The following is a 27724-nucleotide window of genomic DNA, read 5'->3' as shown; positions in this document are numbered from 1 at the left end:
TGGGTGAGAAATATCAGCACCTCTCCTTATGCTCCGAAGGCTTCGGATCTCCGAAGGAAACACTGGGACGCTTAAAGTGGCGTCCGTGTTCGCCGCGTCGATTTGATAAACTTCTGCACTCGAGTTTGTACACAACCCTCATAGTCGGACTTTCTACCGGCCGGCAGTTCCTCGGCTTGCAGTTTGGAGGTTGTCCTCTGTTGTTATTCTGGGTTCTTGTAACCTTAAAAAAAGAGGCAAGGAATTTATTCATTTTTGGAAAATGGTAGAAGACGCTGACGGGAACGGCTACTAACTTTGTGTTGGCTCGTTGAAATATTGAGACTCTTGCAGCCCGCTGGCGATACTGACTGATAACCGCTAGGGTTACTCTACGTGCCATGTCCTCATTCCTCCTCAAACAGACACTCTGACATACGTAGATAAATGATGGAAGGGTTTTGCGAGGTTCTTGATCCTCTGTGTTCTCCACGTTCCGCTGCCCTGAGCTACAGCATCAAAGCCGTAGAAACTGTTGGCTCGAGGTCGATGAACTTGTGTCATATTTACGAGGACTTGGCGTGATTTCAGACTCGGAGGTCAGAGACGCACCGCCTTGTCTCTCTCTCTCTCTCTCTCTCTCTCTCTCTCTTGCTCGCTCGCTCACTCTCCTCACACTCTTAAAGTCACAGGTACAAAGTATATATTTGTACGACAGGATGTGTGTGTTTGTGTGTGAGTCACGGCGACAGCCTGTTTCCTGTCGGTGATTAATCGCGTCCTCCAGAAGCTGCTTTCTACTAATATTAGTTGACATTAAAAGAGCACCTTCTGTTTGCTTCATCACTTCGGCCTCTTTACTTCTCCCCAACTGGAGTGGGTGGTGCTTTGATCAGGGTGACGGAGAGCGAGCCTTGACGGCGTCTACAATATTCTCGTGTATTAGCCGTCACAAGCCCAGCTCGGCGTGAGGCGTTTCTACCAAAAATCTCCCTCCTGCTTCCTGATGTCTCTGTTTGTCCTCCTCAGCCCCAGAATGAGAGTCTCCTTCATCGTTTTCTCAGCCAAAGCTCAAGTTCTGCTTCCTCTGACGGGAGACAGGTACGGACCGCCCAAATACACGGTTTACACTGTTCCTGCAGTACCCCGCGACTGTTTACATCTGACTCAAACAGTCTGACATGGGAACGTTTATCAAGTACAGTTGTAAAGCCTCAGCGTGTCTCAGAACTGCAGTAACCTTGACTTCCAGTGATACTTCAGAAGGTGCATGTTACCCGTTAGCGAGTCTTGAGCTCACAAAGATACGTTTGCCCTCCTGCGTCGCTTCTCTGTGGCTCCAGAACGCAGGAAGGGCCGGCCACGTATGTTTAGCTTGAAGCTAATGGAGGCTAACGAAGCTAAAGTGTCCAGTAAAGCATCAGCTGATAGGATCCAGGTCTCCCTCGTGCACCCGAGGCCTCCGTCAGTCACTCACACTTTGAGCAAACAATGAACCCTGGAGTTATTAAGAAGTCCTACAGGAGGGAAGAACTCACCTACTGCCACCTTAACGCTGCAGTACTTCTTCACACCTGCCTATTTTGTGTACAGTGGGTTTCCCTCCCTCAGTCTCCTCTGAAATGTTTGCAAAATAGTAACCGGTTCAGTTCCTACTGGTTCTCTGAACGACTCAGAGATGGCGAGGATGAACAGAACCGCTCTGCGTCGAGTTCTACAGCTCGTCCCCTGATAGAACCGGTGGCGAACACCTCACGTGCTGTGGCTCCCTCGCGCGCTGTGGTTCAGATTCAGACGATAAAGGGCGGAACTCTCTGGTTTAAGGTACGAGATCCAGAAAGGTCTGGAGCGCCTGCACGATGTGAAACCAGCAGGAGAGACGTACATGCACACGGGGATCAAAGAGGTCAGTTCACTGCCATTGGCATTCATGTTGGTGATCACCATCGTGGACTAGTTGTGTAAAGTGCTGCTTGTCACCCGTCCGTACCCGAAGGCCTCGGATCAGATCCAGAAACAGACCACCAAGTCCTCCAGCATCATCCTGGCGCTGACCGACGGGAAGCTGGAGGTCTACGTTCACGAGCTGACGGTGAAGGAGGTGAGGTTCTTCCTCTGGTGAGCTCCGGTCTCGAGGCTCCGCGCGTGTCCTCACGAGTCACTGATGATGTTTGTTTCACCGGCAGGCTGACGAGGCCAGGAAGTACGGCGCCCGCGTGTACTGTGTGGGCATCAAGGACTTCGATGAGCAGCAGGTGAGAGAGCTGGAGCCTGAGTGGACGTGGAGTATTACAGCAGTACAAGTACAAGACGCAGGGAGTACTAGTGAGGTATCCACCGTGGGGACGTGTGTGTATGCAGACAACGCACAAGTGGATCACACTGCTACACACACACACACACACACACATATACATAGATTTCTATGCGATGCCTGGTGTAGGTTCCTGATCTTTGAAGCCATGAGCTTGACGCTCTCCTCCCTCGCCTTCCACTTGATGTCAAACAAAAAAAAAACTCTGCAGGAATCCTTCTTTTCTGTTGACAGTTTACTCCAACAAACCAAGCACGATACAAACATTCCGACACGTTAAAAAATGAAAAGACAGAGAAGAAAGAGAGGGAGAGAGAGAGAGGTCAAAAAACTGTGTGGCTCCACTCCGGAACGACTGACCCGACCCTCTCATTGGCCACCCACACCCATAACCATCCGCCTTGAAGGTCGTATATGCCACCTTTTAACTTCAAAACATTTCTAAGTGAAAAATAAATGATCTTGAAGCTCCTAACAACACCTGTAAAAATGTAAATAACCCCTTGCATCCAAATCACTATAAAACAACCAAAAATACCATTTGGGCTGCTGCACCTGGCAGCGTCAGCAGGTCCGAATCCATCGCGTCGCTCTGGACGAATTGTTCCAGTAAATATTTGATTTGATTGGCTTTTCAAATGCCTTGGATTTGCTGACATTGAGAAGGTTCACATCAGTTTTTCAGGATTTAAATTTCATATAAACTTTTTTTTTTTAATAGATAAGTCCAACTTGGTGCATCCCGACGATCGTGCGTCCGTAGTTCTTTGTTCGTGGACGTGAAACAGAACTACAGTTGAACTTCGGGGAAAGTCGACAACGTCCCTCGTTTGTCGTGTGTTCCTGATTTCTGCTCCACACTTCTCCTCATTGGAAATTCTGATTTGTCTGCTGGTTTGATTGTGAATTAAAATTGTCGGCGGAGCGAAATAATGGCTGAGATTATTTGGACGTGCAGAGGCCGCGTGCCTGCCTACACGCTCGGCTCTCAGCAGAACGCGGTTGTTCTGGATGTGGAAGGGTAACTGGTCTCCAAGCAGTTCGGCTCGTTTGATGAGAACACGTCTGAGGCTCCTTCGCTCTGGTGGGGGTGACGGGTTTGTCTGTGGTTGTCCTGTCCCTGGTAACCATTGGTAACCGTCCTGCGATCAGCTTCTGTTGAGTCAAGAAGAAACAAAGGCAATATTTCTCTCAGTTTTTGCTGCAGTGATGATTTTTTTTTTTTTTTTTTTTTACGGTTGAGCGAAGTGTTTGCCACAGTCGTGCCATCTGCTACGTCTCCTGCTGCCCATGAAATGAAAGCAGAGACGGAGGCAGAAAGAGGAAAAACACAGTTAAGGGCTTCATATTGACTGGACTGTGTTACGGTACCAACAGCTCGCCGATGTGGCCGACAGCAAGGACCAAGTGTTTCCTGTCAAAGATGGCTTCCACGCACTCAAAGGCATCATCAACTCTGTAAGTTTGCTGGCTTCCCGTGTGAGTCTGTGCGTGTTTTCAGCGTGTCTCCGTTAAATGTGTCATCCTGGTTCTAGGGGCGTCTGATGATGTCGGAATGATTGGAGATTAATGTGGGAATGAAGGTATTGAAGTTTGTGAGGGATGAGAGTAAAACCTCAGTCAACTTCCTGCTGAGCCACGTGGAAATGACTTAGACGGAGAAGGAATTCCGCAGCACATTTGTTCCAGGAGCAGCGCGGCCGTTCGTCACTGTCCCTATGACCTCACAGTGCCTCCGAACTCCGCGGCAACTCTCCCAAATTTCATGCCTTTATTTTCAAGTTTGGACTGAAGAAGTCCTGCTGCAGGCTGCATCCAGTGCCTGCAAGCCTGTTTCTAAGAGCAGGCTCCTCGTCCTCTGCCAGCCAATTAGTGATAGTTTCCATTCGCGGCAGCGTGAAGCCGAGACGCCGTCAGCCAGGGTGGTGTTTGTCAGGTTTGTGCACGAGTCTCAAGCTTGGACTTACATCTGTGTCAGAGCTGACAATGCCAGCAGTGTTTGGGACAGCAGACAGAGCAGAGAGACTGGAAGCTGGAAGGACCCGCAGCCAAAGGGCGGGACTTGTTCCTCTGGTGTGATGCAACATGAAAGCAGTGTTATCGATTATGCTGCGTTCAGTGAGGACTTGTGCAGTTCTCCAGCTTCGGACAGAGATCCTTCATCTCATGAACCCCATTTTGTTTGTATTTGATCTGGATTTTTTGGTGTTTAATGTTTAGATTTTATCACACACGTCTGATGAAGCAGCCTCTGCGCATCATTACAGGGTCTCGAAAGTGTAAACTATAAAGATGAAGCGTTAATCGACTCTAATACTGCAGTACAGGAGTTTAATTTAACCCTCGGTGTTCTCGTAGCTCAGTGCTGCCACAAAGATGGTTTCCATCTGGAATATAACTGACCTGTGGTGATGTTTGCTTGTTGTCTGGTGACTTCAGTGAGGAGTGAGGATAAAACAATCCAAGACAAAGGAAACAGCTGCTCACAAGTAAAGGCAGGTTTGCTTTGTGTGTACAGGAATTCTTCCAACTCGATGGTTCGCATGATAGCAACAATTTACGCACTTTAAAAATGGAGCAAGTCTAATCCTCCTGAATCTAAGTTGGTTGAACTTAGATGAACTGTTAAATAACTAACTAAATTAAGTTGAATGTTTTGAGAAATTCCGATTTAGGAGCCTTACAAGTTTGTGAAATGTAATTTCATCCTTTTAAAAAAGTTGCTGGGACTCTTAGAACACCCGGCAAACGTTCTCCTGATCTTGTTTGAGCAGAACATTTCTGTTGTGTGGACGAGTGGGAACACGGTGTGGTGTCACAGCTCAGTCCTGTACTTCCTGTGCGAGAACGTCCCGTCCAACAATGGGAGCGCTCCTCCTGTGAGTCCTGCGCGGCGCTGAGACCACGCCGGCGTCCAAATGAAGCGAGCAGCATTCTTCCCTGATTAGTAACCCTCAGACTACTTGGCCTCCTCACTCCTCTGCTGAATTTGAGGGTTTTAGATCATCCGTGCAGCCTCTCGCTGCCTCAGTGACCAGCAGGACAGAAAAAAACTCTTCAAGTTGTTCTTCTGCACCCTGAAAGGCCGTTTTGTTTTCGTCACACCCTCAGGCTCTTTTTTTCTGAGCAGCTGGCCTTTTTTGGTGAAACGTTGTAATTGCTAACTTCCTGTAGGTAATGAACACATTCAGCAGGGTAATGCGACCTGTAACGGTCCCTCGAGAAGAGGTTTGAGCGCCGTCCTGTCCTTCCTCTAATCTTGGGAGCAAACTCAGCAGTTCCAGCTCTGGCTGAGGCGTTTGGACGGCTGCCTCCCCTCCCCTCCAAGCCTGTAAACACGGTTCGTCACCAGAGGAGCGAGGAGCTGCTGCTGCTTGACTTCAACACACTCAGACCCACAGTCTCACCCAGCGTTGGGGTTTCAATATCTGTCAAACAGCAGGCACGGTTGGCTGCCCCCTGCAAAAGGGTTCACTTGACTGGTGTCTACATAAGGAATGCTGAAATGTGCCGTATCAGTAGAGGTGGGAACCGCATGCTGCTGTTCAACGGTTTCACGATAGAGGGATGATGGATATATTTAAAGACAATTAAGCTACAATACGTCATGACAAATACTCCCAGACGAGCAGGAATTCTGCATCGTGTCCAAAAAAGGTGCAGTTTTCTGGTAGCATTTTCTGTCAGTGCATCAGGAACTGTTGGTGGAAGCTGCAAAACCGGGAAATTCGGCTTTACACACTCCCCTGAGGTGGATTTTGCCTTTTTTGAAATGAGTAAAAGCACAAAAGGAGATGGTGGCACGCCATTAATCAGCTCCGAGGACGTGAGTCCTTCACTCACAGGACTGCCTGGCTGCAGCCGCCGGTTCCTTGACATTCCCAGATTTTTTTTCTTTTTCCCTGGACAGCAGCGACATGTGGGACACTGGCCGGTACTTCAGTACGACTACTGAGGGTGCAGAACTGGTCACATCTCTGTACAAAATGATAAAATGATGTCACTTCTTGGGTTCTCCATCATTTTAAGCTCAGGCAAGCACTTAATTTTCTGTTGTTTTTTTTTTTCCCTCCTCCTTTATCTCAGGCACTGCCAAGGAAGTAATTAGACAGGGAAAATAATGGCACAGAGGAACGGCAGCAGATCCTTTTCCTCCAGCTGTCATCAGCAACCCTCTCGCCTCTTAACGATCCCATATCAAACCATCACACTTAATAAGGCCGCGGTAAACACTTCCCCTTCCCCTCGTCAGATTGAAGTTTTGCCCAACATCAAATGAAGGGTTCAAGTGTCCTGTATTGCCGTTAATATGCTTCTTTTTACCAACTGTGTACTGAGATTTGCATAGTTTGTCCTCTGTTGATTTATTGAATCATAGCGGATAGTGCGGCTCCATGACAGTGGGCTCACACAAGCCTCTTTATATGTTAATGCAGGATCCCGGAGGTTTTTAATAGAACTGGGGAATGTAATCGTCTTGCATAATTTTCCCATAAAGGCTGACACAGCTGCCGTTTCTCCATCCTTCTGATATTCGGCGGGCTCCTTTAGCCGCCAGACCCCGATCAGGCGCGAGACATTTCTCAGGTGTTGCACCCTAATCTGTTTTCTAAACTTGACACACTCGATAACAGCCAAGACTTGATCTATTTATTCTTGGCACTCAAGTGATAATGGACCCATTTCGGGTTTTTTTCCCCTTCCCTTTCAGATATTAAAGCAATCGTGCACAGAGATCGTGAGCGTGGAGCCCTCCAGCGTCTGTGTGAACGGTGAGTGGAGGGGAACTCGCCGCAGCCGATCACTGTGGGCACCGGCGCTGTCATGTGACTCTGAGATGTGATGTCACTCGCACGTTTGTTCGCTGCCAGATTAGCTTCAGCTCCTCCTCACACATGCAGAAGTGCGTCCTACGTCTCACCCCAACGCCACTGAACATTATTTTCTTATTTAGTTGTGCTCTATCATACGTGATGCCATCATTTGTTCGTTCCATACGATTTCTCACTTGAATACACCGCACCTGACGGCTGGTTCTGAAGGTGCTGGCTAACAGCTAGCAGTTAGCATTTGATGCTTGAGCCTCAGTCTAGTCATGGAATCAGCAGGACATGTTCATCTTTTTCTTATCCAGCTGTTAGCATCTGAGGATACAGACAACGTTGTGCTTGCTGTTGGCTGAACGTTACTGGTTAGCTAGAGCTAACGGTTGGTTCTGAAAGGTGAATTATAGGCTAAAATAATAAACATGAGTAGAGAGCAGTTGTGTCAAATGTAATGTGGCTCATCCAGGTGTTCTGGTCCAGCTGAACGAGCTGAAGCTAATCTGGCAGCGACGCTAACCGCTACTGCAGTGCAAAGTTTGTGATTTTTAAAGAGTCGAAGTGGAGAAAATACTTCTCTGCCTCCTCCAGAGTCAGTTGACATCGTCCTGCGGGGGAACGGCTTCACCCTGGGGCGCAACAACGACGCCGTCGTCTGCAGCTTCATCATCGACCAGCAGATCATCAGTGAGTAGTGAGGGTTGATGTCATGAAGTCAAATGTTAAACCGGACAGTTAAACACACCCTGAGGTAGAAGCTGGTTGGAACAACAACAGCAGCTGCTGCATGGTTTTGTTTTTGCCGACTGGGTTTCTGGTCAAGTCCTTTGACACCGGCACATTTCCAGCTCTCCAGAGAGGTTTTCATCGCCAGCCGGATGAACAAAGTCCTTCTTTTCCTCCTCCGTCACTCTGTGGTGCTGCGCGCTGGCTTGTTGTCACTCTCATCTGGTTGATAATCAATAATAAATGTGCACCAGCACCAGGTGCTCCGTTTGTGGCGTTTTCTGAGGATGCCCTGTGTTCTCCTGCTGATGACATCACTGGCGTTTTCCGCTGGCGAGATCAGCTGGTCTCAATGATCTCTATTGATGACAGGATCACTTGTTGACGTTGATTATTGACTGCGTCCACGCTCGCTTGTTTCCAGAGGGTCTTGTTGTGTTTCTGTCCTCTCTGACAGGAAGTGAACCCGACGGCTGTTACTCGTAGCTTCGGGCTCCTCTCTACCGCGTCCCTCTAGTACTTCGACTTACATCCTGGCTGACTTCCGCTTCCCGGCGGGATGACTCAGCATGTACGTTTATCTGCTTCCTCCAGTCAGAAGGTGTTCCTCTGCGCCACTTGACCGCGCACCCTCCGCTCCACATGTGTGGGTTATCTCAGAGCAGGGACTTATCTATACCATCTGAATTCACCGGAAGCGGGAGGCTATGTAGGTCACGGCGCTCCTTATTTTGAGCTCGCAGTCTGTTCCGTTGAAGAATCCTTTCCCAGGAAGCAAACGGGATTTGGCACAGAGAGCTCATCTTTTCAAAGTCTCATTTGGCCGTGGGATCTGTGGGATCGACGGCTGCCAATGACAACACTTCCCTCCTTGACAAGTTATTTTTGATTTTCAGCATCTCAACTCAGACTAAAATACTTGAGCATATTTATTTCCTTTTTAAAAGGACTATATCCGAATTAAGAAGTGGCCATTAGCAGATGTCTTCCTGTTAGTCCTTTCTCAGTTTAGGCTGTCTCACAATCGCCCACTTGGGCCTATTTATTCCCTCACTGGCTTTTGCATGTGTTCAGCCCAGACCTTTTTAACAGCGGGGCACCTTATAATTATGGACAGGCATCATGGCAGCTACGGAACACACGCCACATATGTGAAACAGATGCTACCATCCTCTCCATCTCTGAACCAGTCGCAGCTCCGAGCAGACGAGCAGGAAAATATCAGCCCCTCGGAGGGACCTCGCCGGCTGAAGCTCAGCCGATTCGCCTGGTTCCTCAGGCCTGTTGCGGCCTTCTGCAGATGTACTGAATCCTGTCTGTGTGTTTGCACTTCAGTTTTGATGACATTCATCCACAGAGAAGTTAACTTGACCTGATCTGGTCTCTCTAGATAACAAGCCGAGTGCCATACGCAACAACTACCTGCTGTGTCCCGCGCCGAAGCTCTATGACGTTGGACAGTAAGTCGGGCCGTCAGTGTGTGTGTGTGTGTGTGTGTGTGTCTTTGCGTGTGAGTCATTTCTACGTCTATAAACACCTCTGCAATGACCAGTCCCATGATAAAGTACACACCTGATGCTTTACAGGTCACCACACCCACAGAAAACACTCCTTTGACCGTCATTTCCTCACCAGGTTTCCTCACACATTGAACTCTGACATCTGTGTTTTATGAACTTCATCAATGAAAGCTGACTTAATTAAAAGCAGCAGGTTTGTTTCCATTTTTAAATAAATCTGGGACAAACAGTGGAATCTGTTTTTTACTGTATATTTAGAACACAGCCAGAAATACGAGAGTAAAAAATGTCAGTAAAAGAAGTTGCAATAAGGAGTTTATCCAAATTTGATGAAATCAAAACCCTTCCTGCTGCAGGAAGACATTTGTTAAAAGTTAATTAGGTGTCAAAGAACCCTGTTGATTTGAATATGGCGGTGCTGCGAGATGCATCGTCCTCTACGGAGGCGAGAGGTGATCTCTGTTTGATGGAGATCTCCACAAAAACCCCACCACCGTCACTCAAATGAGAACAGTTCGGTTAAATGAACGTTCACCCTGAATACCGACAATCACGCCGCAGTTTCTAGTCAAATGATTTTATTTAGACGTTTTTATTTTCACAGTTGCGCAACCTTAACCTGCACTTAAATGTGTTTTTAAAATTACTACAGAAACAACAAAGGGTTTCCGTCTTTGTTGCAACCATGTGATGTTGTGTTTGGATGCAGGATGTGATGTGTGGCCTTAATTAATCCATCGATACACGTAAAGAATATTAAACTCCAAACAGACGCTGCCCTCCCAGACATGTCCTCCCTCTCAATTCCCAACATGGAGACTTTATCTCAGTTGTTTTGAAATCAGCTGTTATCGCTTTTATCTTGTGGAGCTGTTTAATCCTCCTGATTTCTCTTACAAGCCCGTTTTTTTTCTCTGCTTCTTTTTAACATGTTTTCTCTGCAAATAAACAACTCCGAGCTCTATAGAACGGCCCAGTGGACAAGGAGTTTGTTGTCGTGTAAAGACGTAGTAAACATTGCCGACGGAGGCTGTCAGGAAAACATCATCCATCCATTCAGCCCACCAAGATTTGAAGAGAAAACCCAGTAAATATGCCTGTATCCTGGCTGCGCCGCTATTGTTTGGTTTTTAACGTCATCTTTTATAATCCGCAAACATAACAGATGATCGCTAAGGCATTTTAGATGGAACAACAGATTTTAATGTCCTCGCTGACTCAATCCAATCAAAAATGTATGATTAAGAGCTCCACCGCTGGCTGCTGGACGTCTTTCAGCTCCAAATCAGATTAAGAATCAAACAATGACGGCGTTCACGTGGACCTGAACCTCACCTCCGTTAATCCTGCTCCTCAGAGGCCAAACTGACGTCGGAAACACGGTTAGGGAACTCAGACTGGCAACAGGGCTGAAGATGATACAGTGGTAGTTGTAAGCACGATAGCAGCACCAGACTACGCAGTATTTTTGTGTGTACTTCTACACAGGAGGAACTTTCTGAGCCGTCATCATCCGGCGTGACCCTCGCGAAGGCTGGCGGACTTCTGTCCTGAAAACAACAGCGAGTCCACTGACTAATGTTAGACTAGCTTAGCCAAGTGCTACGGTTAGCGGGGAGTATTAGCCTAGCCTAGCACGACTAACCAGCTACTGACCAGGAAGCCTGAGCATCTTTGCGAGGGATCAATCAGTAATAAGTACAAATTATCAGTAAGTCGAGGAGGCCGATAACTTCTGTTATTGTGTTCCATGTTCAAAACGGACAAATAGACGATCGCTCACAGAAGGCCGCTTGTCTTTGTCGGAGATTTTCTTTATGATTTGGTTATACGAAAAATGAAGAATTAATTGTTTGCGTAACAAAACGTGTTTTCTTTACTGAGTAAAAACATAGTCTGGCCAATAGAAATGTTATTATTTTGATATTCTTTTTGTCGTAGAAGAACTCAAATCAGACACTTGGCCAGGACCTGGATGTGCGGACGAAGCGCGTCTTCTGGATGCTAACCAGCAATGCTGTGAAGCAGCTTTGTCTGTGAGGCTGTGGCCCGCTAGTACCGCTAGTACCTGAGCTGGTGCCGGCGCTGTCAGCCCAGCGCTTGCAGGAAGCCATTGTAATTAACTCCTGGCTGCCAACGGTGACCCATTAAGTAGTTAGCTAGTAGGGGCGGTGAGTAAACACATCTGCTGGAGGGGTTTTAAAAGGTTGTGCGACAGATGCAGCCATTCCCTCTTCCACGCTCCACATTTAAATAATTCACCATGCTCTGACAATCGCTGCACCCCGGCCAACCTGCATGGAACGCCGGCGCTCAGAAACGTCCGTCTCAGTCCATCTGTCTGCATCTGCTCCAACGCCGCTACCGGCGCTCTGGGCGGGCAGTTAACATGACTGGAGTCTGCTGAAGGAGAAGCGTGCGTTTCTTCTCCCGTTTTCCTGTTACCCGTGTTCTGTCACACACGGGGCCTGCTCCTCAGCTGCTGGGCAGCCCGTCTCCACCCCACAGGCGTGGGTTGCTCGGGAGCATGTTTCAGATGCGGCAGTCACTCCAGCGGAGGCGCTCAGCTGCATCTTCTGGTCTCTCGGGGCGGCTTCATGCAGCCTCGGATGTCCAGGAATTGCGGTGTCCCCAGTTGGTCATCCAGCAGTGTAGGAGCACTCACTGCAGAGGCGTCATCTGTGCTGACAGCTGCGGCATCGGGCTTGAAACACTGGCATCTGCTCACACCCTTCCTCCTCCTCCTCTCGTATCCCCATTAGGAGACCCGGCATACCCTGCTGGGGCGGGATTTAGAGGTTAAGTGGTTGCGCTCTTGCAGGAGCATGTCCTTACCTAGTGTTTCACAATAATGGTGGAGAGCAAAAAATAACTGAGGGGGAAGTCGGCGCCTGCCTTACAGAGCAGGTACGGTAGCTAATGCTAATGCTAGTCAATAATTAAGCAGGCGGTCCCAGAGCAGCGGCGTCCTCCATCTGCTCCTGTGGGGGGTGTGAAGATGTTGATCAGAGAAATGTCCTCCATGTTGTTGTCACATTGAAGCTGGAAGATTAAAGGATGCAGGGAGGATTCACGCGCCAGCAAGCAAACGTTGAAAGTGAAGCTCTGGACCTGGAGGCATGTTTGAATGACCTAAACTTGTTCGGTCACCTGAAGAGAACCAGTGTCATCCATCGCTGCGCGCCGCAACACGGCTTTAAATGCAGCTGGTTTGACTCCTTCCTGGTGGCAGATGTGTAGATCTAAGTTGTGAAGAATTCCTGACGCAACTTGGGTTCCTGCTGGATCGATGTTGTCATAATCTTGAGTTCTTTGGTCTTTTTTCAAGACAACACGTCACAAACACGTGGCTGATCCCACGGTACCAGTTTGAAGCTCTCATTAGAGAAGTAGACACGTTTCATTTCACTACAAACTGAGTTGTGACCAGAGAATATTCACATGGTTTTTATTCTTGATATAGAAACAGCGGGTGAGAGCACATCTTTATTCGTTTGCAGCGTCTGTTATTGATTTATTGACCATGATAGAAGATTTAGCTGATGGTTCGACTAAACGGTCGAACCATCAGCTAAATCTTCTATCTTGGTCACAGTCCTGCAAGATTTGTAGCGAAGAAGCTAAAAGGTCTTCTCAGTGGTCGCCACACAAGAGGACATGAGTGTGATTCAATCATCAGTCTGAGTTTTGAGTGCACGTCACTCTCCTCAGACGGCCGATTCCTCATCCCGGAGGATATCGGCTCATCTGGTCCCCAGGCGCCGCCAGAGTTTCCTCCCCTCTGTCAGAACTTCTGCCACACAAACTGCTGCAGCGGAGTGATGACTCCTGGATGCCGAGTGACAGGCCTCGCATATGCTCCACTGTGAATTATTCAACCTCCTCGATTTCCACATCTTTAAGAGAAGTTTGAAAGCCATTAGTGTCACCATTGTCAGCCGGTCCAGCTGTATCGCATCAGCAAAGCTTAGTGTCACGCCGGGCCTACTTTCTGACGGATTAGAGTGAGCCAGGGGAAGTTCCTCCAATATGGAGGCAGAGATCTGCAGCCATTAGAAGCCGTCTGCCATTCAACTGGTGTCCCAGGGAGCGCGTGTCACGCTCTGCCCTGGTTCTGACTGATCCCTCGGCCCTGCGACAATCTGCCCTCTCATCTCCCATTTATTCAAACAGAACCACCGACCCACCAAGCAGCTGCAGCTCTCTCCTCCGTGTCACTCTCTCGCTTCCTCTGTGGAGCGGTTAAATGACAGCGAGTGCTGCTTTAAATTATTTATCTGGCTCCTCTTGAAAGTCGTCCTTCTAAAAAAATGCCTTTTATTAATGTTCTTCCTTCCTTTCAAGCTCGGTTTGTTGTGGCTTGTTTAACACTCAGTACTGAAGAATCCTGCCATGAATCAGTGATCGGTGTCATTTAGGTTTTCGGGCTCCGAGTGAGTGAGTGAAACCTGAGTGAGTTGTAATAACAGCAGCATCTTTCATGCGTGGCTGAACCTCCGTCTGCCATCGTTTCTTCCTCCTCCTGGAGCTTAAAGTGTGTAAAGGAAGGACGGCCGCGTCTTCTGCCTGGACGCTGGAGCAGATTCTTCCTCCTCAATATTCTCCCTGATCATCATCGTCAGCGTGCGTGCTTCAGGGAGGAAGAGGAAGTCGTCCCCCCCCCGGTTAAGGATATCCAGCCATGTCAGCTGATGGGGGGGGGTCACTTGGGAGCTTCCCTCCTTCACGTGCCGGATCCACACCTCCAGCTTGATTAACAACCTGCCCACCGTTACGGGGGATTGAGGGTGTCTGCTAATTTAGCCTCTCCCCTCACCTATCCAGCACCAGCCACAGTACTGCTCTCTACATCCTCCAATACCACATGGAGTACCACTTGTGTACAAGTACACGAAAATTACAACTGATGCACGTACTCATGTGGCTACGCGGCCACCTCGCAGTACCAAGCAGCTGCTGCAGGTAAACTGGGTGAGTTCATCTGGACCCAGTTAGACCAGAGGGGGCGCACTGGTGGTGACACGCGCCTTTTGTCGTGTGATTTTTTTTTTTAAAGATATTTAACGATCAAAAGTGTGAAAGTCATCCCTCACACACGTCAAAGGCCTGTGAATGTTGCTGCTGCTGCTGCTCGACTTGACAACGAAGCAGGAACATCGTGTGATGCCATTTAACAAACACTTGAACGGTTTGTGTGCAGAGCAAACTGTTGAACATGTTTGTGTACTGCTAGTAGTAGAAGTAGTAGTACTTTCCCTACTAAATACATTCTTATTATTGTCAGTGATTTTTTTGATTAATCCTAAATCAGTATTTCTCAATTGATATCTATATAAAATCTACTGTGTACGTGGATATATTGAGACCAAAGTGAAGCTTTTATTCATTCCTTTATTTATTTCCCATCATTTAATATGTAAACGTTACAAATACTGCAGTTAATCACAGTACTGAACAGCGATACTCGTACGATGTTACTTTAAACGGAATCAGCACCAGGACAGTGTGACGTGTTGAGTCATCGCTGCTGTGTTGCGCTGAAGTATTTCGCTTTATTTAAGTGTGTTATTGTTTCACAGCTGCTAGTCCGATGCTGTTTTTGTGTTTTCTTCTCGTTTGAACGTTTAACAGAGGGTTTTTGTAGTTCTCATAGCAAAAAAAATGCGAACGGAGTAATCTGCATTTCTTTGTTCCTAAAATATGAAACCTTTATTCCTTTTCTCTTCTTTCTTAATAACTTCCACCTCTAAATAATAAAATAAATTCAGTTAAAAAAGGTGAAAAAGATGCATCAGCAAGTTGAGCCACGTGTCAATGAGAGGCTCCGTTTTAAAACAACTGGTCGTCTTTGGGATGTGTAGAATGGAACCTGCTGCGTGGTGATGGAGCCGTGACGGCCGGCAGCGCGTCTGCTCTCAACCACAGGAGGATTGGAGGCCCAGGGCTCAGCCTCGGGCCACGGCCCTGCCAAAGAGACCTTTCTTCTTATTATTCTGCTGCACCAGTTTTTATACCGGCCTCCCCTGTTTGCCACCATGCACTCACAGCTGGCCCCTCACACACACACAGACACACACACACACACACAGTAGCACACTGCGTTTCTTCTCTTGTTTCAGGGAGGATTTCAGGCGTTTCACTGGTTCCGTGTCCTGAGTTCTCATTAAAGCCGCCGTAATTGGATCGGGCATAATAGACATATGGAAATTGCGGTGCCGTTCATCATTAGTGTTTTAATTGCGCCCATTATGGCTTCCGCATTTCTCCCTCTAAATAAGTCATAGGAGTTCATGAGCCTTGTTACGGCCGTCCAGCTCACTCCAACGTGCCGCTGACGGCCGTGATGATGAGACCGCCTCCCCCTGCCGCCGCCGCTCAGTCCGCTCCTGCTGTTTTAACTGTTGTGGTTGCAAAACACGGGACTCTCTTGTTAGAGGATTTGATTGTAAAATAATGATAATAATAATAATCAGGTGGGAGGTTGAAGAGGACCTGGACACTCTGGATCCCTGAAGGCATCGGCACACACAAACCCGTCACCGCCGCCATCGACTGAAGTCTTTTGTCACTCAAGATGAAACAACTCATTGATGATTTGATCGCAAGAAAATGCGCCGCCAACAGTTTTGATAACTGCTCAGCCGTTTCAGTCGTCAGCCAATATCAGAGCAACCCTGACTTTTTATAGAGCAAACGATGACGAAGAGCTTCACCTTTATGTGCTGCGGTGCAGGAACCTGCTGCTAACGAGTTCTACCAACTAGAGTCTGGTTATCTGCACTGAAACACTTCAGTTGTATTGAACCTTTTTTCCTGTGTAAAATGAATTGTTAAATCAAAAATACACTCCTAGCTCTCCTCACTGAATACGGAGGTGAGATGGTGGAGGGGGGAAAAAAAATCAATGTTTGAAAATTAAATACACGACTTTTAAATATTGTGAATCGTTTTTGGAGGTCCTCGTGATTTTCTTTTTTGTTGCAAGAGAGGGAAGATGGATGAGAAAAGAGCTAAAATAAGACGGAGAATGAACACAAGTGTTGATGTGCACTGAACTGGTGTGAGACCCTTAGGGACCCATTAACACATTTTAACGTCGCACTGACTGGACTGATTGTTCTTTGCAGGAAGATGGACATTCTCATCAGCCTCAACAACGGCAAGTCCTTCATCTCCAGCGCCTACACCATCAAGGCCACCACATGTGTGAGTCACGGTTGTCGCCTCCCTCTCTCCAGGTGTGGCTGATCTGATCTTGACTTTGAGTTCGCTTCACTGCCGCGACCTGAAGGCGCGTTTCCTGTGGCTCGTGGTCGCATGTGACATCGCTGTTTTCCTGTTTTGTAAAGAAGAACGCTTCTAATCTCTTGGCCATGATAAGCCCAGTTCCTTCTTCCTAGAATTGTCATGCCATTGATGTAGGATTTTTAAAGTTTGCCTTTTGTGCTTGACATTCTAACCAGAGAATTCAGTGTGTGTGATCAGCTCTCGTATGTATCAAAATTGTCCTGCTGTTTTGCAGTCGGATGGTTTGGTGGTGGCCATCGTCTTCCTGGTCCTACTGATTCTCCTGGCTCTGGCCCTCATGTGGTGGTTCTGGCCTCTCTGCTGCACGGTGGTGAGTGTCGCTGTGGTGCAAAACGCCTTCCTGCAATGATTGTTCATCAACCCCAGAGTCAGAGACCAAGATAGAGACCCTTCTCGCCTGTCTTCTGCATTAGTTAGCTTAGCAAAATGAATGGTAGTGGGTGGTAAATGTTAGCATAGCTGCCTCTAAGTCAACATAACTTGGGTCAACAGAACCAAATGTTTGTTGAGGACTAGAAGAGCGACTGCTGCTCCTGATCATGAGGAGGAGGAGGACTCCTGCTGGACACACCAGCATCCTGGACCTGAGCTAGCTGATGCTAACACTTCCCACCCACTACCAGCCATTGGGCTAAGCTAATTAGCCTGGACCTGAGCTAGCTGATGCTAACACTTCCCACTAGGGCTGGGCGATATCACGGTATATATCGTCTAATGTCTGAATGTCTATTGTTTAATGTTAAACTCTATTGTTTATATCGCGGTGTCGCACAACAGGCTTTACGGCAGTATTTTACGTCACCGACGCGCCTTACGGAAAGCCCAGGCACACGGCTAAAACATACACAGCCATGGAGGAAGATGGTGGACACCACAGAAGAACATGTTACCAATTCTCAATCTAAACAACAAGACAACAAACAACCAGCGCAAACCGACGAGCTTGTACCTAAAAGAGGGGGAACTTGTGTCATATGGTGGTGGTTTGGATATAAAAAGACCGACAAGGATCAAACTACTGCGCTTTGTAAAGTTTGCCGCTGCCCGATCCAACAACAGACTCGAACACGAGTAACTTTTTTATCACCTGGAAAAAGAATACAGAGAGAGTCAACGAGAAAAAGCAGCAAAAGCTGGGCCGAGGCCGTTGACGTTAAGAAGAAACTCCAGACGCAGACATTGCAACAGGCTTTTACCCGCGGCTCACCATATAGCCACACCTCCCGCAGATGGAAGGAAATAACCATGACTGTTGCCAAGCACGTCTGTAAAGATATGATTCCAATCTACACGGTCAAAAACAGGGGTTTCTTGAGTTGGTGCAAACTCTCGACCCTAGATATGAAATGCCCAGCGGAAAACACATCAGTAGCGTTGTGTTACCTGAGTGCCGGGCAGAAGTGGAGGAAGAAATACAAATAAGATAAACTGTTCATTCAATGAATTTACCAAAAATGTTCTATATCGTGATGTATATCGTATCAGGATATAAAATGAGCTACATCGTGATGTATATCGCATCAGGATATAAAATGAGCTACATCGTGATGTATATCGCATCAGGATATAAAATGAGCTACACCGTGATGCATATCGCATCAGGATATAAAATGAGCTACATCGTGATGTATATCGCATCAGGATATAAAATGAGCTACATCGTGATGTATATCGTACCAGGATATAAAATGAGCTACATCGTGATGTATATCGTATCAGGATATAAAATGAGCTACACCGTGATGTATATCGCATCAGGATATAAAATGAGCTACATCGTGATGTATATCGTACCAGGATATAAAATGAGCTACATCGTGATGTATATCGCATCAGGATATAAAATGAGCTACATCGTGATGTATATCGTATCAGGATATAAAATGAGCTACACCGTGATGTATATCGCATCAGGATATAAAATGAGCTACATCGTGATGTATATCGCATCAGGATATAAAATGAGCTACATCGTGATGTATATCGTACCAGGATATAAAATGAGCTACATCGTGATGTATATCGCATCAAGAGCTACACCGTGATGTATATCGTATCAAGAGCTACACCGTGATGTATATCGTATCAAGAGCTACACCGTGATGTATATCGTATCAAGAGCTACACCGTGATGTATATCGTATCAGGATATAAAATGAGCTACATCGTGATGTATATCGTATCAGGATATAAAATTAGCTACATCGTGATGTATATCGTATCAGGATATAAAATGAGCTACATCGTGATGTATATCGTATCAAGAGCTACATCGTGATGTATATCGTATCAGGATATAAAATTAGCTACATCGTGATGTATATCGTATCAGGATATAAAATGAGCTACATCGTGATGTATATCGTATCAGGATATAAAATGAGCTATATCGGTATTTACAATTTTGGTCATATCGCCCAACCCTACTTCCCACCCATTACCAGTCACTGTGCTAAGCTGGCTAGCCTGGACCTGAGCTAGCTGATGCTAACACTTCCCACCCACTACCAGAAATAGGGCTAAGCTAACTAGCCTGGACCTGAGCTAGCTGATGCTAACACTTCCCACCCACTACCAGAAATAGGGCTAAGCTAACTAGCCTGGACCTGAGCTAGCTGATGCTAACAATTTCCACCCACTACCAGCCATTGTGCTAAGCTAACAGCTGGTCTCTGTGGGTCAAATAAGAGTGTGTGTGTGTGGTAATACATGCCTTCTTTAGACCAATGGTGTTACCATAGACCAGTAACATCCAGTAGGTCACGTCAAGATTTGTTCACCATCCAGCCTGAAAGAGAAGTGGTGGCAAACATCTGTTCGGCTCTGTCACGTCCTGTTAACCACACGGATGAGGAACCACAGAGAAAAGCCTCAAAAAGGAAGTTAGGAGCCCACATCCTGTATTTTAGAGGCTGATGATTGTGTATCAAGTTCTGAGAAGACATGAAGTCATAGGATGAAAAAAGACTGGTGGAGAAGGAGAGAACTAAGTGGGTGACAGATGGCTGGCAAGTGAAGGACTAATATTGGGCTTACCGGGGAATCAAAGTGTTTGTTTGTGGTTTTGGTCGGAGTTGAGCCTGCCATGTTTAATACCAAGCATATACCTTCATTTATGTGTGTCTTACATGCGCTACTTCTGATTGCTAGCGTTGTCATTTATTAGCCTCGGTACAGGACCCTGCTACATTCCGGTTAGCTCCGTTATTGGAAGACACAGCCTGACGTGATGGCAGACGCTCCCGTCCACACTGACGAGATCACATTGGCCGCAGGAGAGGAAACCAGCTGTATTCCACAGCCTCCTTCAGCTGAATCACTTCTTCTTTTCTGCTTTTAAGCCGTAGCTTTTAGAGCAACGAAGAAGACTTGAGGGATATAGGAAATGTTAGCAGTGTGTCAATATTTTACAGTGTAGGAACAAGTTTCTATTGAACCTGGTCGTTTCTGGATATTGATGAGCTTCACAGTAGAGGACCAGAGGGGTGAGGTGCCTCTGTAGCCAGACCCAAACGCTAGCATCTCCATGGTTCCCTCCACCAAAACCAATGAGATTATCACGTTGATATCTGGTTATTGTGGAATATCCGCTCTGTGGTGAACAAGTCTCCACTGATGAACACGTGTTTTACGGTTTTTAGAAGTCCAGTGCTAATGCTAGGCTATGAAGGAACCACACCACGAGTGCATGCTAAGCTAGGATGGTGATCAACGTCCTCGTTGACCTCTGTGGGCTTGTTTAGCCTCTTGTTAGCAACCACCGTTTTTTTGTTTGTTTGTTTGTTTAAAGCTTCAAAACTCACTGTAATTCCCTGGCATATTTTATTCCATACAACTAAATTCAACTTTTTCATGCAAAACCTCATCCCCTCTGAGACCATTGAACCGGGTGTTTGAAAACCGTCTCACCCACTTCACCATTTGTAAAAAACTCACAGTGGATAATCGTGTGGGGCTACGAGCGAGGGGGCACAGATGGCGTCGCCCGGTCTCTCTCTGTGTCCCTGCTTTATTCAGCCCTCTCCCCACTGCCACCTCCGCCCCTGAAATGATAGACGTCACCTGGCTTTGTGGACCTGAAGGGAGACCGTCCAGGATGAGATGGAAGCATATTTTGGAAAACCAACAAAGGCATTAAAATGTAAACCCCCTGCAGCATGTCTGGCCGCGGACGTGTTTGTCTTGGTGGAGAGAGCTGCTGTTGCCTTCCATCGAGGGACGCGGCAGAAGAGGAGGGCCATGTGTGGCTTGTTAATATTTAAACCCCCAGTCTGCCAGGTTTCAACAGTCGGGATGAGGCCACGCACACACACACTCACACACACACTCACACTCACACTCACACTCACAGACAACCCAGCCTCTTTCCCACAATCCCTCTCTCTCTCTCTCTCTCTCTCTCTCCCACATGGAGCCATGCCAGGAGAGAGGTCACACAAGCTGTGGAGTGGTAATTTCTTTGTTTATGATTTATTTGGAAATTAAAGTCAAAATGGCATCGCCTTCGGTTCACATCAGAGGACTCGGGCCCGGAGACGCACCTCACTGCTTCCCCTGAATTGCTAACGATGCGCCTCCACATCGCAGGCACTTGTGGACACAAAATCAGCTCGGCTAATGATGACGACGCTGATGCCGTTGAATCGTTAGAATTCGTTAGCATTTGTCAGACAAACCTGTCTGTTACTTGAAATCACTCTGTTCTTTTGTAGTTTTTTTTTTTTTTTTTTTTTTTTTAGAAATACGCCACCAGCCACTAATCCACCGTATTAAGCCTCCTGGAACAGCTTGACTCAACACCGTTGGAGTTTAGAGAATGAACCGATTATCAAGTCCAGTTGCGCAGTCACGGAGACGGCCATATGGGGGACGGTGCCCCGAGCGCCTGTGATTGGTCCCCCACCCGGTGTCGCGGCTGCGGTGGAGAGCTGATGTCAGATGGCTAAATCCAAGTTAGTTTTTAATTATGCCGCCACATCGCTGAGTGCTCCTCTTCACATCTGTCCGTCAGGTAGCTGGGAAAGAGCGGTGGAGCCCTGTCATTTATATAATGCTCTATTTATCCCACAATATGTCCCGAAAATCTGCTGCATAATTACTTAATAAAAGGAGATGATCCTGTCAGCGGAAGGTGTGGCTGGAATCATGTTAACCAGCGTATGGAGAGGCTGCCGGACCTGCACTGGATGTGCTTACAGCCAGTTGTGTGTCAAAGAGCAATTAATTAACCCTAATTGATTATTTTTCATTAATCTAATGACAACAAAATGCAGAGATGGTATCCCCGCAGTGTGTGAAACAGCTGTTATTATCTATGATACGCCATAATTACATTGCTCTTTTTTTCCTCTCTGCAAAACCAATTTAGCAAATGCACAAGCAGCAATGACAGCGGAGTGTGTGTCCGTGTTGACTAATGGACGAAGGTCCGCCTGCGTCTCTCCTGCACAGCTCCAGTTGAGATATGTCCTCCCCACCGCCATTACACGCACAGCCGTTACAGGCCGCAGGATTCTCTGTTGCCGTTCGGTCTGAGCGGGGACGACGGAGGAGGCAGAGCCTCAGAGCGACCCTGGAGGAACTCCACAAGGTCTCGACGTCTGCTGAGAGCGTTCAAGCTTTTTCAACTGTCAAGGATTAAAACCCCTGTATACAAGATACCCTCAGGTCATAGCTCACCCAGGAAGAAACCTTTGTGTCTCCCTGCACCACATCTTCCTCAATCCAGAGTTCAGAAAACAGGAGATTTGTCCCAGAAGCGACTGAAAAACAAAGCTTAGCAACATAAAGAAAACCCTCCAGTCACGGTCTTCTTTATCTGGTTGTGGTTGAGGTTTCGACTGAGACTGTGGAACTGGAGCCGCTGTTGAGAATTAGCTGTAGCTGTCTGTGGATCACCGAGAGCGGGATTGGATGAAGAAGACGTGGATTATAGCGGATGATGCGTCTGGGTGAATGGACGTTGGGTGTTGTTAGTGTGTGTCCGACGTCTGGTGTCTCTTACTTGGTGGATAGATTGTGCTTTTTCAGTGAGTATTGCTTATCCTTGCATCTAGTTTGTCTTGTGCAATAAATTGTCTTTTAGAAGTCAAGAATAGAGAACAAGAACTGCAGAATGCAGAACTTCGCCGAGGCCACAACTGAAGCCATCATATTAGTCTGGAAGTCTTTCCAAGTATTATATTTTTATACATGTAATTATTCCTTAGAAACTTATTGAAATCCATTTTTTCAAGGGGGGGTGTGTTGATCCAGGCCCAGATCAATGGCACGATTTAATGGCTTCTTCAGTGGGCTAAGATTCCTCCGTCGCAAAATTTTCTCAAAAATCTGCCCATAATTAATCCTGCTAGCAGACGAACAAACAAACGCAGTCCAGAATCTCCCGTCTCAAGTTCCCAGAGCTCAACGGGACATTGTTCTTCTCCAGCTCCAAGTGATCCAACTCCGAAACAATTTCCAACAAACAAACCCCACAAATACTGGATCTATAATGATTGAGAACAAAGAACAGGAGCGGCGAGCGCATCTTTCCCTCGTGAGCACTTCGGCCAGGCTGCAGTGAAAGTTGGACATCTGTCCGTCTGACTGACGCCTGACAAATGTCACTGTCGGGCTGCTGTTTGCTTTGCCGTGCACATCTGAAAACCTCCGTCGAGGCATCTTGTCCTTGAGTGGAATCACATTGTGGACAACCTGCACCTCAGGTGTCATGTGGTCCAGTGTTGTCAGGAACAGTGCTGCCGGGAGAGGCGTGTCTCCATGTGCGTGCTGATGTTTCTGTGTACGCACGCTGCTGCAGCCGCCGCCTGTCCTCTGTGCAGACAGGACTTGGAGCGCAGCCCGAGCCTCCTCCTCTCCATCTCATTGGAGCTAATTAACTCCTTAGGACTTTATGATTGGGGGGATTGCTTGGGAGCACTGAACCCCATCCAATTAATTAAGAGCTAAACGGGCAGCGGCGCTCGCCCCAAAGACTCCCCTGTCAACAAGTTGATTTTCAGCTTTTCTTTATTTTGCACGGGGGGCCCCTGATGTTGGTTTACAAGCAGAATCCTTGTAATCAGTAGTCAGCGGGGCGATGGGGCGCCAGCAGCAGTTAGGAGCAGCCTGGCAGCAGCGACGTCTCTGCTGCGAGCTGAGGGACATCCGTGTTTGACTCAGTCACCTGTCACCAGTCACCTCCGTCAGCCTCGTCCAGGCTCGTCTTGACAAGGTTTCGGCGTGCGGCTTTGTGTGCGTCCCCTGATGGACTCTGTGCTGACACTCCTTTGCTTCCTCTGTTTATCCAGGTCATCAAAGACCCGCCGCCGCCGCCTCCACCCTCCCGTCCCCCGCCACCTGTGAGTATCACTCTGCCGTTGTCACACAGCACATGAATAATCTTGCTGATTAAAAACATGGACAAATACAGCCGTCAACAGGAAAAACACTTTGAGGGAAAAGTTTGTCTTGGGTTTGCGTACCAGGATTGACTCCACTATCATAGACGTCTGACTCTGATCTGTGGTCACTGATAAGCTGCAAGTCTCAGCAGGCCCTGGTGGGGCGTTGATCTCAGGTCTGACGGCTCTGAGTGGGAGCTGTAAAAACCCGCCGGTGTAAAAGAAGCTAGTTAGTGTGAGTCATGTGACTACATGACCTCACCTGGTGTGACACCTCAGTCAACACCTCCCTGACGTTCGTGGTCTGGCGGTCGGTCCCAGACGGCCGTCATCGACGTCCTCCTGACAAAGATGGCCACAAATGCCCAACAGCAGTCGGAACTCAGGATGAGCTGATCGAAACGCAGCTCAGATCACGCACCGACCCAAGAACCACACACGCATGCGACAACGACGCTCATCGAGCTCTGTTTGCTGCATCCGACCTGAGCCTGCACACAAGTTTCTGTTCTTCTCTGCAATTCAGTTTTTCTGATGTGCATGAAAGTTTCTACAGGGACTCGTTTCCTGTGCACCGTGGTTTGATCGCCACGACTTGGATACACGCCGTTCAGGAAAATTTCAATGATTAGATTGTCCAGTATTGGTGCTCCAGGGCCTCCATCCAAACACACACACTCACCCAGGGTCACACACACACACACTCACCCAGGGTCACACACACACACAGACTCGCCCAGGGTCACACTTACACACACTCGCCCAGGGTCACACACACACCCTCATCCAGGACCACACACACACTCATCCAGGGTGTCACACACACACCCTCTACCGGGGACTCACACACACACACACACACACACACACACACACACATCCAGGGTGTCACACACAAACCCTCTACCGGGGACTCTCACACACACACACACACACACACACACCCTCTACCAGGGTCTCACACACACACATGCCCTCACCCAGGGCAACATTCCTGGATTCAAACGTTTCGGGGGTCAAATGTTTCTCACTCCTGTGGCCTTTGATCAAACCTATTGGTGTAGCTTGTAATCTCGCTCCGTTTCTTCTCCAGGAGCCCGAGCAGCTGCCTAAGAAGAAATGGCCGACCGTGGACGCCTCCTACTATGGCGGGAGAGGAGCTGGAGGCATCAAACGCATGGAGGTCAGAGCTCGTACATCACAGCCCAGATTTTTGCTTTCAGCTGCACGACGCGCTCTGATCAGAGTCGCGTGTCTGCTGGAGGTTTGACGCAGGCTGCTCCCTGATGCCTGGACGGAACACTGCAGCTTCCGCTCACGAGGAAGCAAATGTAGCCGGCTACAACGATAACGAGCGTGAGCTGTGATGCGTTTCTGACAGCTGCATCAGGTTCACAGGGAACTGCTGACCTTCACTCTTTTCTCTGGAAGTTTGTGGAGTTGTGGAGGCGGCGGCGGCTCCGCTGTCCTCGTCAGCCCGCTGACATCTCTGACATGACAGGCTGAGCCATCCTGGTCGTCCAGGCCTGATTGGATCAGGTCATTGCTTGGTGAAGGAATGAGCTCCTGTCAGCCTGACACCCCCCGCCCCTCCTTTCCACCTCCCCCTCCCTCCTCTCCACCTCCCCCATCCCCTCCCAAACCTCAGCAGCCTCTTTAATCTGCTTCCTCCGAAGGGAATTCAGGTTTCAAGGCCAGTTCTCCTCCATCGCCCATCCTCCCCCCTCGCTGTGGTACCCCCCCCCATTCTTTCTCAGCCCTGAGGACGTTGGTGGAGTTGCAGGGATTTCCCAGCATCCTCGGGGAGCTCCTACCACTTGACTCTCCCCCATGAGTATCAGAATGAGCGTGCCAGGCTGCGACGTCTCTCTTCTTCCTGTAGCAGGTTGATTCTGGCTGTCAGGCCCGTCTCCACTTCTGAGGGTTCTCCCCCACGTGAACGGGCCAACCTGTCCTCTCTCCTGCATCCACATTTAAGACGTCACGCTGAGAAAACCACCTCCGCCGCTCCGGCGCTGCCCGTAATTCAAACATCTACGGATCCAGTGGAGGCGCCAACATATCTTTTATTCATCACAGGCCGCTTTTCTAGATGATGCGGCCGGCCGGAGCCGCGTCCCAGAGATGATTCTGAAAAGCTGTTCTATATTGTCACGGCTTAACCTACAGCTTGAGAACGGTGTCGCTAATTAATCACCTCTCGCTGTTCATGTGACGGGTGTTTGTGTGTGTGTGTGTGTGTGTGTGTGTGTGTGTGTGTGTGTTGTTTTTTTTAATCTCCTCCTTGCAACAGATGTGATGAATTCAATTAAAACGCAGGACAGCTTAACTAACACACAGGCCTATTCACACACACACACACACACACACGCAGTAACACCATATTTACATGTGTTTATTAATAAAACAAATAGGTTTTCAGGTCATTTTGTCTTCTGCTGGAGATGCAGTGGCAGCGGTTATTGCTAGGCTGGTTAGTCCCACTAACTGAAGACTCTAGTTAGCAGCTGTCAATCACACGGGACGGAGGGACGTCTCCACGGCGTCATTGCTGTTTTCATCTAGATTAATTGTGCCGTTCTACCTGCAGAATGTCAAGCGGCCCTCAGCACAGACTTTAAGTTACACATCACTAGAATTCCTGCACTGATGTCTGTCTGCTACCTGTCCAGGTGCGCTGGGGGGAGAAGGGATCGACTGAGGAGGGGGCACGACTGGAGAAGGCCAAGAACGCCGTTGTGTCTATCCCTGAGGATGTAGAGGAGCCGATGATGAAACGTCCCACCCCTAAACCCGCCTCCTCCCACCATCAGGCTGAGAACAAGTGGTACACTCCCATCAAGGTGAGCAACACCTGTTTGTTACCTGCCTCCAGTCCCCCTGCCTCCCCCCTCTCATTCTCTCCCTCTCCCTCTCCCTCTCTCTCTCTCTCTCTCTCTCTCTCTGTAGCACCAGAGTAAAGCTGGTGCTAGTGGTGCTAACTGCATTTTTCACTGTCTCAGCCACACACACAAAAAAAAAATGAGTGAAGCAAAAGATAACAGTTGGTAACCAGGGAAACGCCGTCACCGCCTCGGAGCTGCTGCACCAAACCAAAGAGTTCAACAGATGAAACTGTGGTGTTTTAATAAAACTGCAGCAATCAGTAGAACAGCACAAGCCACGATGAAACCTTCACTTTCCTTTGGTTTCATTTCTATTTCTGCACAAGACGAGACCGTCATAACAACGTCACCCTACGCCAGGGAACTAAGAGACTTTCCTCTCACTCACCAGGGTCGTCTGGATGCTGTGTGGGCTTTGCTGCGGCGGCAGTATGACCGAGTCTCCCTCATGCGACCCACCTCTGCAGAAAAGGTACGTTGGTGGCGTTACTTCCTGTCACTCCTCCTCTCCAGCGCTGAGGCCAAAGCAGAATATCAAAACTCTGTTTTTGTTGAAGCTGGAATCAAACTCTCAATGAACAGCAACAAGAAAAAGCTGCATGGACAAACAGGAGTGTGTGGATGTGTTGCTGTAGGGTGTGTGTGTGTGTGTGTGTGTGTGTGTGTGTGTGTGTGTGTGTGTGTGTGTGTGTGTGTGTGAGAAATGGCAAATGAGCGTCATCGTGTTGTTTTGGGAGTTTTTCAGAAATGTTGGAGCCTGAAGCGAGTGAGTCAAAGTTCTCTC

General features: G+C 48.0%; 1 protein-coding gene across 8 annotated transcripts in view; it reads left to right on the top strand.

Moving 5' to 3' along the window:
- Positions 1-27724, top strand: part of antxr2a (ANTXR cell adhesion molecule 2a) — a 130755-nt gene that overhangs the window by 70359 nt on the left and 32672 nt on the right. For all 8 annotated transcript variants that reach the window (XM_086205791.1, XM_086205792.1, XM_086205790.1 and 5 more), the window contains 14 exons: positions 1009-1080; positions 1804-1885; positions 1976-2080; positions 2166-2234; positions 3671-3751; positions 7005-7065; positions 7708-7803; positions 9233-9302; positions 16490-16568; positions 16885-16980; positions 23963-24013; positions 25149-25238; positions 26728-26898; positions 27332-27412. In XM_086205791.1, the coding sequence (XP_086061917.1) occupies positions 1009-1080; positions 1804-1885; positions 1976-2080; positions 2166-2234; positions 3671-3751; positions 7005-7065; positions 7708-7803; positions 9233-9302; positions 16490-16568; positions 16885-16980; positions 23963-24013; positions 25149-25238; positions 26728-26898; positions 27332-27412 (1204 nt within the window). The remainder of the gene's footprint in view (positions 1-1008; positions 1081-1803; positions 1886-1975; positions 2081-2165; positions 2235-3670; positions 3752-7004; positions 7066-7707; positions 7804-9232; positions 9303-16489; positions 16569-16884; positions 16981-23962; positions 24014-25148; positions 25239-26727; positions 26899-27331; positions 27413-27724) is intronic.

Source organism: Aulostomus chinensis, chromosome 6, assembly GCF_037954235.1.
Source record: "Aulostomus chinensis isolate RoL2024-O1b breed Wild chromosome 6, RoL_Achi_v1.0, whole genome shotgun sequence".
Lineage (NCBI taxonomy): Eukaryota > Metazoa > Chordata > Actinopteri > Syngnathiformes > Aulostomidae > Aulostomus > Aulostomus chinensis.
The sequence above is the reverse complement of the archived record's forward strand: the minus strand, read 5'-3'. Positions and strand labels throughout refer to the sequence as shown.